The 17,500-nt window shown below is 38.1% G+C and overlaps 1 protein-coding gene across 1 annotated transcript in view; it reads left to right on the top strand.

Annotated features, from left to right (window-relative positions):
* The window catches only part of kmt2ba (lysine (K)-specific methyltransferase 2Ba), a 42,423-nt gene that overhangs the window by 16,346 nt on the left and 8,577 nt on the right, over nt 1-17,500 (top strand). The window contains exons 9-27 of the mRNA XM_017715370.2: nt 1,391-1,657; nt 3,877-3,971; nt 5,664-6,050; nt 8,079-8,192; nt 8,502-8,648; nt 9,991-10,083; nt 10,176-10,293; nt 11,208-11,321; nt 12,417-12,604; nt 12,770-12,871; nt 13,172-13,282; nt 14,303-14,379; nt 15,242-15,369; nt 15,590-15,669; nt 15,751-15,885; nt 16,045-16,203; nt 16,289-16,400; nt 16,646-16,724; nt 17,487-17,500. The exon at nt 17,487-17,500 is cut by the window's right edge and continues 147 nt beyond it. Of these exons, the coding sequence (XP_017570859.2) occupies nt 1,391-1,657; nt 3,877-3,971; nt 5,664-6,050; nt 8,079-8,192; nt 8,502-8,648; nt 9,991-10,083; nt 10,176-10,293; nt 11,208-11,321; nt 12,417-12,604; nt 12,770-12,871; nt 13,172-13,282; nt 14,303-14,379; nt 15,242-15,369; nt 15,590-15,669; nt 15,751-15,885; nt 16,045-16,203; nt 16,289-16,400; nt 16,646-16,724; nt 17,487-17,500 (2,520 nt within the window). The remainder of the gene's footprint in view (nt 1-1,390; nt 1,658-3,876; nt 3,972-5,663; nt 6,051-8,078; nt 8,193-8,501; nt 8,649-9,990; nt 10,084-10,175; nt 10,294-11,207; nt 11,322-12,416; nt 12,605-12,769; nt 12,872-13,171; nt 13,283-14,302; nt 14,380-15,241; nt 15,370-15,589; nt 15,670-15,750; nt 15,886-16,044; nt 16,204-16,288; nt 16,401-16,645; nt 16,725-17,486) is intronic.

Raw genomic sequence — 17,500 nt, 5'->3', positions numbered from 1 at the left:
ATCATCTTAAAGTTTAGTTTTCAACCAGATGATTAAGATTGTTCCCATTTCTTTTTGTGCAGAGCACAACCCAGATGATTGCTTAACCACTGAGAAACTTATTAAAGATCACTGTATTGTTTTTAATCAGTGTAGACCAAGCCTGTAATAGTTTTAATGGACCTAAGAGGGGAGCTTGAGGGGGTGGTGATTAGGCTGAGTGTTGCTGTTGTGAAGGAATATTTTGCCTCCAGATAGTGAAGTAATTGGATGGCTTCTTTGCCACATTTGCTAGCTTCTCCTCACGCTTGACTCAAAATGGATTTGGTCCATTAGCATCCCCATAGGCAATGAAATTGTATTTTTTAGAGCTCAAATTCTTTTTGTTTTTGAATATTGTAACAAATATTTAGAATATTCAAACATTCTGTAAAAATGATACCAAATTTTGCTGCTTGATTTTTATTTTATTTTTGTTAGTTGTTGGTATTTTACAGCTAACTAGATTTTTTTTTTTTTAATTTATACCTTTTACAAAGTAATGAGCTAAAGGGAAAACCAGTTGATGAACAGCTTCTTGGTCACATCAAAGCGAGAGGGTGAAAGTGGTTTTACCTTGATTTTTCAAGTTTTAAGCCATACAACAAAAGCTTTATACTTGAGCCCGAGCTGAACTCAGCTATGTTTGTCTTAACACCTGGTACACTTAAGTTTCTTTCTGCTTCTGTTGGACGACTTGCTCTTGTCGTTTATTCTGGGGGGAAAAAAAGCAGGGCAGATCATGCTAACAAGCAATCAGGAGCAGTAGGAAAATCACTTGGATAAGGCTAACCATAAATCGCTGTTTTTACACTGCCTGTGTGCACTACTGGTGTCTTGCTTTGTTTCCTCTCAGTGTGCACTGATGCACTGAAGCGTGCATGCTTTCTTAAAACAGGAAAAAGTACCAGTTATTCAAATGGAACTTTATTTTTGAATAATTTACTTTTCATGTCATTTTATTGAATGATGATTCTTTTGGTATCTTTTTTCATTCTGCAATTTTTTAATATTAGTAGGACAAGCATTCACAGTAACTGCATATTGCTGTAAATACAGGAAGCCCATATAAATAACACTGAATATTGTTGACAGGCCCTATTGACTCGTAAGACATTTTCTAAACGTTCTGGAGGGAAAGACCATTAAATAACTTTTGGTCCTCTCCCATTTTTTTGGCGGGGGGGGGAATCCCACGTTGTTAAATGTTTTTAGTTGCCAATGTTTCTTCTGAGTTTGTGGAGCAGGTTTTTTTTTTTTTTTTTCATTTTGTTATGCATTTTCATAACCTGTAAAGCGTTTTAATGATGCATTTCATTTAATCTCCCTCACCCCATTTGACTTCTTATTTGACCAAGTCTCTTTTTCGCAGTTCAGATGAAGCGACGCCAGATTTCCGCGGCAGCTTATCCATGCAGCAGCGGAGAGGAAGAGGGCGAGCAGAGTGGTGCAAAAGAGGAGGAGTCTAGCCAAGTGGACCCAGCTAGTACACTCAGCCCCACTAGGAGGCAGCCTAGGCGACGGGTCACTCCACGATGCTACAGCAACCTGTTAGAATCCGACTCCACTGACACGGAGCCAGCCAACGGAGACACAGGAAAGGAAGAGAGCAGTAGTGCACCAACTGATCAAGCTAATGGTATGAATTCTAAAGTGTTCTATTACCGTGAACCAAGCTTCAGTCTGTTTTCCTTCTTCACATTAACTTCATAAATCAGATGATAATATTCTTCCTAGGACTTCCTAGAAGGTGATCTTATGTGAACAGTTTTACTTTATTCGGATGTTAGGTTTTTGTTTTGTCCCTGTGGTATTGTGTGGTAATTAATCCTGAGCTTTTTGCTCACCTTCTCCAACAGTTCTTATGATACCAGGAGAAACCTGCATAATAGCGTGTTGTGCAGTGTACTAGTAATTGATAAATTGCTGGATTGTTTCTGCTGCTTCCACAAGCATATATATCACTGCTGTCGGAGCAAAATCTCCAATATGGTAACTTTACAGGAGAAGGAAAAAACATACATTACTTTCAATGTAAATCAATGGATTCAGACTCCCCCCTCCCCCCAAGTCATTTTTGGACATTTATTTTGGTCCATGCTACACAATTACAATGTAAAGGCCAACATGCATTTTCACATTATGGCAAACTGAAAATTAAAAAATAGAGATACAAGATTTTGTTGCGACAACAGTGATATGCTTTCAATGTCTTTGCAGTGTATTCTTTGTCTCATGTGTTTATCTGTTAATAAAATATTGCCATACTTTTTTTTTGTTGTTTTTAATACTTTTTTTTTGCTCTTTTGAAAGATTTTCACCAACAGTTTGCACCTTGTAGCTGTAGCTTGTTTTAGCTGCTTTCTGTTACAGTATACCATGAATGTATATTTGTATTGCTTCTTGATAGTTACAACTATCATGCTGCTTTGGGCAGCTGGAAGAAAATAGAAGTGAAGTATAATTGCACGTTGTGCATGTGTGACCACTGTCATACATGTCTGGTATAAAAGGATTAATGCAGGAGTTTTTTTTAGCTACTTCTGGTCTACAATGATCGGCTCCAACTGGTGATTGGCTGGCCCATATTCTTCCTTCTGTAGTAATGGAGATACTGGTCTTGCGTGTTCTTTCAGGATGTTTGCCACCTCTCAAGCTTGCTAGTAAAGTCTTTGGTGTCTACAAATGTACTAACCAGTTGATTCTAGCTGGAAATTGACTATGATAGATGGCAGGGTTCATTGATGATTGGCTGAATTCCCATGACAAGTTAAAAGTCAGGACAGTGTTGAAAATCTGTTGCTTAGCTGTCTTTGTTGACTATTTGATGTTTTTGGTAAAAATCCATTTGGTGAATAATGTACCTGATATTGTGTTCTTTCATATGAAAACACATATGAAATAGTTTAATCCAGTTGAGTTAAATCAAGCCAGTTGCGTTGTTTGTTCAGTCATCGTTGGGGCATGAAGGGAGAGGTTTTGGGAGTATTCCACAAATGAACTTACTCTAAAATGCCAAAGTAGAACAAATTGTTGTAGAAAACAGTGTACAGGTTAATGGGAAAAATCCCTTAACGAATGAGACACTTGTATATGACTAATGTATACAACAGTAGTTTTAATTACCATTGCTACTACTACCACCACTAAGATGGAGGAGGAGGAAGATGATGATGATGATGATAATGATAATAATAATAATAATAATAATAATAATAATAATAGTAGCAATAGTAATAAGACTCCTCTTCTTCCCTGTCTTCCCATTACTTTCACTCTCTCTCTTTCTGTCACATGTGCACAAAAATAATAGTAAAATAACTACAGTTCTTTGTAAATGTAAAGAATAAAATAGTGTTTACATGTATTTTTATTATAATGCAAGCATTTTGTCGCTGATGGAACAGAGCCAGGTATTTTTCCTTTTTTTTTTCTTTTTTTTTTTACACTTGATTTGTGAACACAAGCTGCTTTTTACATTGTATCAAAGTTACATCATGTATCACATGATGAGTGGATTAATAGAAATGGTTCAGAAAAATAAAATGTAGCTCCATTAACTTGCATTCAAATTTAACAAGGTTTTGTTCTTCACCTGTAAATTTATATTTTTGTAGATATGGAATTTTCTGCTAACAGTGGGGAAAAAATGTCATCTTAAGAGTAAATAATTTGTTTTAAAGAAATGTGCATGTGTGTCTTAATGATATATAGGTTGGGGGGGAAAATGCAAAAATTTTTGGAACAGTATGAACAAAACTCTGTATGAAATATATAAACTATTTTTAGGACAGTAAATTTTCTTGTTGGACCCTGAATGGTGTCATCTGAGGATCCTGTCCCTTCTCTTTCTTACAGATACCGCTGCACCTCCTAATGCACGATATGAGGTGGGGAAGCCACGGAAGCCTGGCCTGCCACGAGGGCTTTGGGGCCGCCGCCGAATTGATAAGGTACTTTAAAGTTGCTTGCTTCCAGAAACAATCTAATAATTTCAACAATCTAATCATTTTTACTAGTCTGCTAATAATTTTATCAGTGTCATTTTAGAACATCTTGCACTGTTGGAATGTAGCAAATGGCTGTGAATTGAATAGCTGTAATTTAGGTCCAATCCCATTTCTTCTTTTTACCCCTACCCCTTATATTCGAGTGTCACCCTAACCCCATCATACCCTAACCCTAGACGTGACTGTGCAAAACAGAGGGCTAAGAGCTAAGTGGAAGGGGCAAGGGGTGAAATAGGATTGGGCCTTAGTCTGTGGCCTTAATTTTGGAAAGTGTGCTTTAAAGGTGATGGGCTCTTTTTCTGTCCGCTACTGCATGCTGCCAAATAGTTTGCATTCTTGAAGCAAAGCTGGACAGTATAACCCTGAAGTTTTGTCTTGCCTTAATCACCTCACTGTAATACCAGAAAAACATTTTGCAATGTGTTATGTGTGAAGAAGTGGAAATTATGTATTTTCTGGGAATTTGCATTGAGGGGAAAAAAGGAGTGAGATAGATATAGATATATATCTAAATTTTTTTTTCTTTCAGATAAGTTTGCATATGATAATTGATTACTGGTTTTATTAGCTTTCATCAGTTGTACTTGGTTCAAATGCTTCTCTTTTGCATCTTCAAGATTATAACCATATACTTTATAAAACTGAAATACTCTCCAGTGTCTCTAAATACATGAGAGCATCTTTGGGCTTTCCTCACTAACTCCTTTATCAACTTTTCCACAATTGGAACCATTCATTCATATCACATTTAAATATTTCAGGTTTGCATTGAAATATTTTCAGGTCCAGAGCAATTCGGTTAGGAACATTCTCACTGAAGTTTATACAGTTTACATAGTGCCTATGCTTATCATAACAGGTATTAAGTACGTTGCTTTCGAATAGAATGTGCTGGTATTCGCTAATTCTGTATACTATGGTTTTAATTGTGTATAGTACATTATTGTAGACACTGTGAAATTTAGTCAAACAGGCTTCAGTTTCTTTGACACACAGAGCATCTTTGCTTTTTCACTGCGCTCCCACATTCTAGTTACATGTAATCTTAACATATGAAGGTGTGTGCCACATTCAGAACAGTTGTATAGTAAACAAATTACCATTCATCTAATGGATTTATTTATTTAGAAGCCTAGCATAACAAATGTTTCTGTGAGGGGTTACTTGGTGAGTTTCTGCCGATTAGTGCTATGAACTAAAACATCGGATGTGGTTCTGATTGTGGAAGAGTGTCTGAAGCTCTTTAACAGGGTGCCTGTTCAGGTTTGTTCACAAGGTGCTTAAAACTGTAGTCCTGTGGGCTCTTTCAGCTTCGGTTCTTTGTAGAATGCAATAATATTTTTCCTCTTTTTCCCCACAGCTGCGGTCTAACCCTGCACGTAATCTGTTAGCTTGGCATCTTTAATTAACTGTTGGGCAATTTGTTGTAGTTCTCCTCTTCTATCTTTTCCCACCTAATCTTCCTTCATGCTCTCGTCTTCTAAAGCAAGTGCTTGTCCTCCTCTTCAGCTGCTCACCTGCTCTGCGTTGCACCTTTGCGGTGGTTATCTTGCAATCTTGCTTTAACGCCCCCTCCCTCCCCGTTTTCGTCTCGTTCTCCTACTCTCCCAGCTTCAGCATTGCCCTCCCTCACAGGCCCCGAAGCCCAGAGAGTCATCACCGTCTACACCCAACAACCCCCCCATTCCTACCGGAAGCCCGTCTCTAAAGCTCAAGCTGAAGCTCCAGCTGCGGCTGCAGAGGCTGCCGCTTAGTGTGGTGCGAGCGGCCGAATTGTCCGTGGCGGCAGTGTCACGCCAGCCTGATGCCAAAAAAGCACAGGAAGAGAAGGCAGATGGAGGGGAGCAGGTGGAAAAGGAGGGAGCACAGGAGCAAGCCCTTACTGACCTCCACTGTCTTACTCGTTCCCAGAGCTCAGCGGAGCACACGCCGCCTAGTGTTCTGGCCGCGTTGGCCAACGGCTTCACCCAGCGGGAGCCACAAGCACAAGAGTCAACGCACAAAATCCGGGTGGACTTCAAGGTCAGAGCAAGGCTGGCAACCAAACGGTCTCTAGAACATTTGTTTTAACCCTTACAATTTGCCTTTAGCACTGATGGTAACAAAAGCACATAACTGTGTATTAAAAAGTTTTGATTCAGAATTTTTTCTCAGCACAACATTTGCATTTATGAATGGAAGAGGATCTGTCTTGCAATTTGAATTTGAAGTTATGTGCATAACCTTTTTTTTGTTTAACATGAAATATTCTTTACATTTCTGCAATGTCTGCCTTTTGTTAACATCGAAATGGTACATTTTTAATTATTCGTTGGTTTAACAAAAAAATGTCCAGAGTAACCTGGTTGCCTTGAAAGATTGGATAAAAGGGGGTGGTAGAAGGCGGGTGGAGAAGGTGGCAAAAGTAACGCAAGTGACGCATAATATCATATAATGCTTTTTGCTGTCTCATCTGTATGTAATTTCAAAATTGAAATGAGGAGTAGTTTGCTTACCTGGTCACCAAATAAGTGAACATAGTGCATTATTTTCAAGCCATCATTAAGTAAATGTCAAATCTATCTAAGAACTGATAAACATCAAACAGTGCTAATAACTAGGAGAGAGAAGCTGCTAATTGTTAACAGCTGTGCTCACCACAGAACATGTCGGATTCTAACTAAATAAAGCACTGACAAGTTTAGATGATTAAAAATACTGTAAAATCTGATTGTGTATAATAGAGCAACTGCTGAGTTGGACAGAAATGAGAAATTAAACTTGTTCTGTGATGTTTGTATCTATAGCCTACTTGTTAAGGTCAGGCCTCAAATGCAGAATTCCACGCACCAGTGTTGATTCTGAAAACGGCTCTTTTGAGACAAATTTAGATGTTGATAAATGAGAGAGCAGAAGAAGAGTGACAGTAAAGAATGACTGGCTGAAATCGAACCTGTTCAGTGCTGTTTGGGAGATGGCTTAGCAGGCAAAACTTGCCACTCCGTAGGTCAGGCTAATTAATGCTAAAGTGAGACAGTCACTTAGAGGAAAGTAGAGGTGTAATGATTCTTTTGAGCTCTCATTACCTTACTAATGTAACAACTCATTTTTCACTTCATAGTCACCACTGTAGCTGGTACTGAGCCACATGCTGGTTGAAGTTTTTCAAGGTATTAGTTTTGTTAAAACTGTTATGTCTGTATGCACATAAATACAGAATGTGATGTACAGACAGTGCAAAACATGCTGATTTCCTCATTGCCAGTGTAGTGAGTTTCTGCCTGGGGTCAGTTAGCCCAGTTTGTTGTCAAAGGAGCAGACATCAGATTATAATGATTTAAAGAGGGAAAAGAGAGTGGAAGTAAAAGCCAGTCTCTTGGGGTTAGCCGTTAGCAATTGCTGTAATCTCCATGCTAGGACAACACCAGCAGTGTTGGTGTACAAACCACTAAAACTGATAACGCACACGACTTTTAATGTTTACTAAATTCCACCCTAACATATAAATGGGATTATTTATCTGTTCAGATGTAGAAATATACTTTTACACATCATAATTTTAAAATGCTTTTGTTTTTACATATGACAGTGCACTGTATTATTGTCCTACTGTTCCACTCTGTTTCCATTGTATTTATCATGGCAAGACACAGAAAATATACAGGCTAAGGGTTATTGATTTTTATGTTTTAACAGATGTTTTAACATGTTTCACTTGTATTGGTGGGCAAGAGTGTTATGGAATACTTTGCTTTTCCAAAACACGAATGCCTTAATGAAGGCTCATTGCCAAGGACACATTGTGAAGAATGTGACAGAGAGGGCACAGATAGGCTAGTCTCTTTTGGGGTCCAGTAAGAGTTGTAATATATTTCTCTGACAAAAAGTCAGTGCTTTGTCAATCAAGGAGTGAGCTCAGCTTCTAAGGCTTCAACAAGCTTTCAAGCTTTTTAAAACCTCCTAAACCTGTAAATTACTGTTATACAATGCAGTCTTGTACGTTTTAATACTTTTTTTTATACCAGAAATATTTTGAAAGGCTTACAAATGCTTTCTCTCCCTCTTTTTCAGGAGGACTGCAACATTCAGAATGTTTGGGCGATGGGGGGTTTGAGTATTCTCACATCGATTCCAATCACACCAGAGTATGTGTGTCTGCTCTGTGCTAGTAAAGGCCATCATGAGGTAAATAAATGTAGTAATAGTAAATAAAATGTCTGTATTTGTTTTGTAGACATCACAACTCTCGGTTCATATCACCACCACTATAAAGAAATGAACTGGAAAGTTTCTCTACGGTGAACCATTTTACATCAAAACACTCAATGTTTGGGTGCAGAATTTGGTGGAATTCTCTTTTTTTAAGTAAAAAAAAAATTTGACTCACGTTAATTATTTGAACTGTTTAAGATAAAAACAGTGTCAGTTGTAAATAATCTGCATTAACATGGGCATACGCGACAAAGGTAAACCGTGAACCTGTTTCTTTTGCAGATGATTTTTTGTCAGATGTGCTGTGAGCCCTTCCACCGCTTCTGTCTTCCAGTGGACGACCGTCCACAGAAGGACAACAAAGAAAATTGGTGTTGTAGGCGCTGCAAATACTGCCATGTCTGCGGCCGTAAGAGTAAACATGGAAAGGTACCAACATGACCTTTCGTTACTGCTTAATTGATTTTATTATGACCAATTTCATCTTTGGTTTAGTATGTCCAGGAAAAAAAAGCTTGTAGAAGTCCATTATTCCAGTATTCTTCCTCAGAGAACATTTCCTGAGGCTCTCTTAAAATTATGTTCCATGCGTGACTCTAAACACTCTAGTGGTTCTGCTATTTTTACATCTTAAGGTAAGACCTCATAAAACTTCTCACTAGGCGTTGAGACAGTGATAAGCAAATTCACAACTTCATTGTACACCTTTAGTAAAAAAAAAAAAAAAAAAAAAAAAAAAGCTGAACGAGTTATTTCCAAGACTGCATCTGTGTAATACTGCATTGTTTGCAATAGGCTCCTATGCAGGCTTTCATCCTGGCCACACATTCGCAAGCAGCGGCTGTCATGTTCAAAAAGCTGGAAGTCATTTGCTAGCAAGAGTTAGCATTGCTAGGCAGCATAGCAATCATTGCCAATGCGAGTAGTGTGATAAGGCTCAAATCGGCTTCATGCACATAAGCAGTGACAAGATTACATGACAACCAGTTGGAAAAGCTTGTATCTCTAACATGTTACGTTGGTTCTCGTTTCTATCATAGGTTTCTTCCATTTACTTTAAAAGGGAGGAAAATTGAGCCTAGCGATGTTTGTTTCCTGTACTGTATAAAAAAGTATCTCATTTTCTTTATGACCATGACACTAAAATGTTAGCCTCACTTATGAACTAATAGCTTTCCATAACCTTAATTGTGAACTGTAGTGGTATAGAGAGCATACAGTTGATAAGTTACTTGTTTAGTGCATTGTAGGCCTGGGCAGTATCAAAAAAGTTGTAATACTAATGCTCATTCCAAAGCCATTTTGGTCCGCCCTTTGCTATTTTGGGAATGTTTTTCAGTATATTTGTGGACATTGTTTTGGGTATCCTCTTCTATTTAGCTACATAAGAATTAAAGTTTGGATGGATTACTGTCTGTGTTTCTTGAGTGTTAAGTTTGCACTCAGTGCAGGCTAGTCAAGTTCTTCCACACCAAGCTCAGCACAATGTTTGTTTGTCCCGCTTTGTGGCCAAGTTATAAAATGCTGGTTAGTGAATTAGGCTTATAGCCTTTGGAATAATTATTGTTTTTGAAGATCAGCTTTTTCTGGATGGGGGAATAATAGTAGTAGTAATAATTTTTGAAGCTGTTGAATTGAAAAAATGCTGAACAGTTAACAGTATTACAAAAAAAACCCTGTACAAACTAATGTGTACTATTTCTTTACTTTAATGCAAGAACTTTAATGCAAAACAGACTGCTATGTTTGTCTGCTTCTGTTTTTTTTGTAGCCGGTTTTGCAGTGTAAAAGGTGCTTGTACTGCTACCACCCTTCATGTCTAGGACCCACATATCCCAAACCAGCCAAGTGTAACACTCCTTGGGTAAGTTTGAACTGCTTTGTAATTTGTGTGTCCACATGTACATGTCAAAAAAAGTGTAAATATGTATTTTGTGTGCATTTTTTTCTGCATAGGTGTGTATGATGTGTATTCGGTGTAAGAGCTGTGGGGTGACCCCAGGGAAGTCATGGGACATGGCCTGGAATCATGAGTTAAATCTCTGCCCACAGTGCAGCAACCTTCACAGCCAAGGTACTGCCTTTCACTACAGTAATAATCAAAACTACTGTTTTTCCTTTTTGACTATTAATTCCTTTTTGGTGGCGATAACATATTTTTGTTTAGACAATTACTTCGAATTAGGATAGTTACATAATCATTTCTAGCTGACCTGGGCTTGTGGAACTTTACATTGCATGTTCCGTAAAAGTTACCACAAGCTACCAAGTTGCTGGATATTATTCACTCTCTTTAGGAAGGCTAAGTGTGTGGTAATTACGTCAGGTATGAGGTAGGCAATAGCTACACTCCCTAGTTAGGGGTGAACAGTACATAGAAAACATGGTTCCATTTACACCGTGGTTTGGATATCATGGTTCAGTATGAGTTTGGTACAACGGTGGGGGGGGGGTAACAAAAAAACCTCCAGATACACAAGGCTATGGTTCTTTTCCTTTATTTTCAGCAAACAGTAGTGCAAGTTTTGGGGTTTGTCCAATCATGAAAATCCTGGAAAAGTCATGGAATATAGAAATTTGGTTTTCCAGGCATGGAAAATTCATAGAAAATAGTACGTGCTTCAAAAACATTTGGAATTTCCTGGACCCCCCCTGCAGTTAGTCATCTCATCATGTTTGAAGCACTAAAGATTCCAGATCGCCAAAAGCACCAAGACTGAAACAAATGTGTTGACATTGGAACACTGGAGAAGATGAATTAACAAGCCAAATGTAATGGGAAAAACACACCGCTGCTGCTTCTCACAAGACTTCCATAGCTAGCTTCTTCACTGTGAGTCAAGCCAGGTGTACATCTGATGCATTGCTAGTGGCGTGAGGGTGCATACACTGGAAATAATGCAGTCACAGCACATCTGATGCAGTGCTAGTCTGTGTATGTTCTTACTGTTAATGTCCTTTTTTTTTGTGGGTTTTTTTTTCCTTCAGGTAACTTCTGCACAGTGTGCCTCAAGTGCTACCAAGAGCATGAGTTTGACAGTAAGATGATGCAGTGTGCTCGATGTGCCCATTGGGTGCATCCAAAGTGTGAGGGTCTCACAGGTTAGTGTTTGTGTCTGAGAAGTTTTGCTGCACTATTTAATATATTAGTTACTTGCAGTTCTCAGATAGTTATACTGTGTGTGCGTGTGTGTAAAAATATATATATATATATATATATATATATATATATATATATATATACACACACACACACACACACACACACACACACACACACACACACACACACATATATATATATATATATATATATATATATATATATATATATATATATATATATATATATATATATATATATATATATATGCACTCTACTGCTGGGATAGGCTCCAGCTTCCCCCCGCGACCCTGACGGAGAAGCGGCTTAGAAATGGATGGATGGATATATGCACTCTGTAACAAAATGAAGTGAACTGAAAATAAATGTCTTTTTTTTGGTACCCTGGGTCTGGCTGGAGAAAGCAAGGCCTTGTGTCCTAACTTTCATGCTGGAAAACTACATTACGGAAAATGTATCTTAATGGGAACAGTGGTTATTTGCATAAAACGTCTTCAAGTCTGAAGTGAATAGTTTATGTAGTTTATAGTGTGCTTATGTGTGTGTGAATGAAATGATCCTTGCTAGTTGTGTATTTGAGTTAGTTTCACTTTCACAGAAATGCTATAGTCCATAAATGTGATTAAGTGTTAGTTTGTAGCTGATGTGGTTAGTGGTTAACCATTAGCATTTTGGTGATGTTTGTTGAGCTGTATGTTGCAAACTAAACTGAGCAGTATGTGATCCAACACCTGTAGTGAACGTTGTTGTCTACTAATAATTTTACAGCCACAGACTCTCACACATGAATGTGCTGCTGCGTCTGTGTTAAAAGTGTGAAAGTTGCACTCTTCTTCCTTTCTGTCTCGAATCGTGGTACTTGTATCATAATGCGTATCGTATCACGTTGCTGCCAACACCCAGTCCCTGTGTTATACTGTACTGATGTACTAACATTTGTGCTAAATGTCAGTTAGCAAAGTCTGTCACCTTTCAGCATTTTCCACAGTTATATTTTGTTTCTAATCTTTCTGTTGCCCATATCTCTCTTGCTCACTTTATTTTGTTTTTTTCCCCTTAAACCTGCCCTTCAGATGACTTGTATGAGCTGCTATGCAGGCTGCGAGGGAAGAGTCTGGTGTTCTCTTGTGCTGCATGCAGTAAGAGTCACCCCAGTGGCTGGCAGGAGGTGGTGCAAGACGTGCTAAGGGACGGTCTGGAGAAGGTTATGAGTGGCTTACTGAACTCTCTCACCACCTGCCACCTCCGTACCTGCTCACAGGTAAAGTTTGCCACCAATTTTTTCCTTCACTTAAAGGTTGTTTCCTCTCAGCTCTTCTTATCTCCTCTTCCCATCACTTTATCCATGTCTACTTATTAATGCCTAATAGCTGGTGATAGCAGTGGGTTTGTTTACTGGTATACTGTTATGTCTTTATCTGAACAGTGTGAAGCTTGTCCTGATGCTGAGAGCATAAAGGACAGAAAGATGGTCTGTGATATTCGGGCTGTGGAGAGGAAGCTTGAAGAAGGTCTTTACACTACACTGGTGAGTCAGGTCATCTAAATCCATTCCTGCATGAAAGGACTAAAGTAGCAGTTTCCATTAGCGGAACACTTATTATTCAACTTGCATTTGTAATGTTATGGGGGTCTTGTATAAATTGCTGGTGTTATGCTCGAGTCCTGGCTGCACCACAAAGTTTAGCACACATCTATTATGTCTAATATGTTTGATTTCTGTGGGTCCCAACACCCACAGCATATTTATACATGACTTATTTTGTGGGATGTTCTGGCATTGCTGATTTTGTTGTGCTCTGAATTCTGCTCTGTTCTTTCTGAATAGAAAATGTTTCATGAAGATTTGGCGAGGTTGTTAATGCAGAAGCTACAAGAAGAAGAACATCTTTCAGAGGAGCAGAGGCCCACTGTCCAAGCCAAGATCTTCTATCTAAGGGTAGATTGGGAACACAAATGCTATGATCATTACTTTTCTAACTCCTGGCAGTGCAGCTTTGTATAGTACCACAGTGCAACTGATTCATCCAAGCAGTTTGTCTGTTAGTTTTGAGTAGGGTTGGGTATCTTCCATCAGTTCTTTTCAGGAATCCTTCGGAAGTGTTAAGATGTTTGCAGTGACCAAATTGTTTTGTGCATTCTGATTTCTTATTTCAGTTCTCTGTACTACTGTAAACGAAGTTCAATGTAGAATTTTTGCTATGATTCAGTCTTTCTGCTGGAAGAATCTCATTTGTATGGATGAGTGACTCATAATGTCTTTAGTGTGAAGAAATGTGCATCCTGAACTGACCCACATCAGCTGAGACATATCCTCAGTCACATGCTGTGAATGAAACACATTTGTCATTTTAAAAAAAATTGAAATCAACTAACAAGCCACACAAGATCATCATCTGTGAAACTCTCAGCTGTTCATTAGCGGAGCAACACTGTTTTCTGTGTTTTCCGCTATTAAAATACAAATACCCAAACATTGATTGCAGTATTTGAATACTCAGTACCTTGAGCAGTTAGTAGAGTACCCATGCACATCGCTAGTATTTTGTACGTGCTCCAAGTGGCATGCCGCTCTGTCCAAGTTGCACAAAAATATACTAGAAGCTTAAACAGTTTTAACAGCTGGTTAGTAATAACATAACTGGATAACATGACTATCCACTGTCAGCAACTTCTCAAAGCCAACAAGGCCTTGAGTACAGATCATTGGGGAAAGAGAACATTTTGACATGAGACTAAAACGGCTGCTGTATTCTGTGATGAAAATGTCCCCAACATTGTTTCAGGTTCAGACAGATAGCTGTTAATATAAAGTTTAGATAAACTATCGTTAAGCTCTGACATTTTTCTGAAGTCTTGCTAGATTTGCCAAGTTAGACTGTAGCCACATTAATAAAATACCTTACACAATGAGCGAAAATATGATCTTATTCCTTCTCCATGTGTATTCTCTTGGCAGTTGCTGGAGCAGACTTTCAGTTGGTTTAACAGTCAGGACCCTGTAACATGGAAACCTCTTTTGAAAGAATTCCCAAGGTATTTGCTTCTCTCTTTTTTTTTGTGTGTGCAAGTATGCTACCCGAGAGCCAATGGGGTGATTCTGAAAAGGTGTGTCTGTGCTGCCTAAGATAGCAGAAGCAGTGATGACGTTCCTGGCATAAATTTGAACTGGCAAGTTCAGACTGGTCTTGAGATTGTTGTGTGACCTAAAAAGAAATGTACCTTGCAAAAGGTCACAGGACTACAGATTGTTCATTGTCCTGTAGACCTTGTTTTTGCTGTAAGATTAAGAAACACTGACTTGTGCCTGTGAAACCACTACCCTCCTCGTACTAAACTCTCGTACTCTGTTAATAAATTAGGAAAGCAGTTAATCATTAGCTGGTTTAGTAGTGTAGTCCAGCAATTTCATTGATGATCTATTTCCAAGCAAGAGTGCTGTATTGATTTTTACATTGCAGAACTAAGGTAGTAAATTGGTTTAACTATTGGCAATGCATCCGTTGCTGTATTGAATTTGTTGAGGGTCTTAGTGCTGCCATAATGATCGTCTGAATGGCCCTACACCTCTTGTTTGTAGAGCCTTATACATACAGTCGATTTACTAATGAAAAATGTTTTAAACATCTTTCTGTAATTCACATCTGCAAACATAAAAGGCAAAAGCAAATATAAAATACAAGCCTGCATATTGGTGATCCTATGTTCCTATGTGGATAACAAATCAGAGTTGTTACCAGTATAGAGCTTGCTTGGGAAGACTTCTCTCAAACAAACTTCAGTACAATATTTGTTAGATGTTAGTGAATTGTAAGCAGACAACTAGGTTTATGTTGCACTGTGTTGGTACTCTGAAGCAGCTTTTTATCTTGAATAAAATTGACCTTTTGTTCCACAGTGGTATGCTGCCAGAGGCAATAATTCCACCATCTGATGAGCACAGTTATGCCCAATGGCTGGAGGAACAGGACCGTGCTATTACCAGGACAAAGGAGACTCAAGAAAATGTTCATTTAAAAGCACATGGTAAAAATTTCCCATTATCCAGATCCTAAACATCAGTCTTTAGTTTTATTTATTTATTTTTGACCTTTGGATTGTATATGGATAGCACTCAACTTTGTTTCATCGAAGTTGATTCTGTGTCAGGTATATTATGATATTGAATAATGAATATATCACTGAAGTTTTGCTGTAATGGCTCAAAGGAGTTTGTGTTTTGTGTTTGTGTCCTAACACACTGCAGATCCTCTGAATTTGAATCGCCGTGATATAGATGAAAGACAATGTTCTCTTTGTCAGCAACATGGTGATGCTAAACCCAATGTAAGTTCTCATGTTGCTCTTTTATGGCTGTTTTACCGTCTGTGTTCAGCTGTCTCATCACTGCTTCTATTGTATTCATAGGAGGCAGGCAGGCTACTGTACTTGGGGCAAAATGAGTGGGCTCATGTAAACTGTTGTATCTGGTCTGCTGAGGTGCAGGAGGTCAAGGGAGCATTGTTACATGTCCACAGTGCTGTAACCAGGGGACGATTCATGGTAAATACACATTTATTTGGTTCTTAACAGATTACTGATTAGTTTTACCTGTGCTGAAAGGAGCCAAGTAAGTATCCATTCTCATCTCGACTTCAAAAAGAAAGTAATGTGTAATTATTGGCTGGTCACATTTAAAACAATTGTCTCGTCTCTTTGCAGCGCTGTGAGCGGTGTAGCCAGGTGGGCGCAACAGTGGGCTGCTGTCTCTCAACCTGTCAGAGTAACTACCACTTCATGTGTGCTCGTGCCAGCCACTGTGTCTTTCAGAGTGATAAGAAGGTCTACTGTCACAAACACCGTGAACTCATCAACAACAAGGTTCATTGAGTTGAAATGCACTGTTATTGTTATATTGTTATATTCTCAAAAGAAACTACCACAAGTTTCTTTTCTCTCTTCGTAGATGATGAATGGATTTGAGGTTCTCAGACGGGTCTATGTAGATTTTGAGGGTATTAGTCTTCGCAGAAAGTTTCTGACTGGCTTGGAGCCGGAGTCTGTTAATGTGATGATAGGTAAGTAAACCAGTGGGTATTAATGTATATAATGAACAATTTGCTTTCTTTTTTTTATTAGTAAACATGATCTCATCTCAGTACACCTGATAGATCGGCTTGGCAAACACATTTTGCTAGTGCATCAAAAACTATGTTACAATGTGGAGACTTTTTTTTTTTTTTTTTTTTTTTTTTTTTTTTTTTTGTTCACTTTGTACACCCTCCTTTGTGACGACTGCAGAGAAATGTTTTTCTCTTTACAGGCTCTCTACAGGTTAACAGATTGGGTGTGCTGAGTGACCTGTCTGAAGTTTCAGGGAAATTGTATCCTGTGGGTTACCAGTGAGTTCAAGTAACTATTAAGCTTATAGTAGCGAGGTTTGATGTAGAAAACTGCAGATTTGCTTTAAAAAAAGAGTTTATTGTAAAGCAGAATATTTAGGCAGTACAGTGCATTGAATTTATTTTGACTGTATTTATAATGTTCATCAAATGTTATATATCTCTGTAGTACTAATCTAGGTGGATCCATTGGCAATTTTGACATTTTATAAATTATTGTGTCGCATCAGTATAAGCAGATATGTACATGAAAAATACCAGATGTCAGCATTGGCCCAGAATTCCTATATCAGTGCATTGAAGATGTGTAGGCTGCTTTGTGTGCAAAATTATCACAATATGTAACTGGCTTGAGAACATCAAAAAAGAGCTAATTTGGAAAATACTTTTTACAAAATTCATTATAACGCAAGAAATTATGCAAAATATTACACGTGCATAAGATTTTTTCTTAATTATTTAAGAACGATGACATGGTTTAAATTCTCATCATAATGTAATCTACAAATCTAATAGGCTGTGTTTATTTGATTTGTATATGCCCAGCAGCAACATCTTTATGCATTTTTTTAAAAGGGTGTCAGGGGAATGTTTGGGAAATGGTTATCTTATACGTTTAATCACAGATATCCATTACAGATGACAGTTACATGAATGTAGAACATGAGAAGACTTTTCATATAAAGCGCAGATTTGTTTAGATAAATAATTAAGACTAACTAAAGTTAATTAGTGTTTCGACAACCTTCTATTTATTTTCAGATGTACTCGGTGGT

Source organism: Pygocentrus nattereri, chromosome 1 (assembly GCF_015220715.1).
Source record: "Pygocentrus nattereri isolate fPygNat1 chromosome 1, fPygNat1.pri, whole genome shotgun sequence".
Taxonomy (NCBI): domain Eukaryota; kingdom Metazoa; phylum Chordata; class Actinopteri; order Characiformes; family Serrasalmidae; genus Pygocentrus; species Pygocentrus nattereri.
This window is presented reverse-complemented; position numbering and strand designations above follow the sequence as displayed.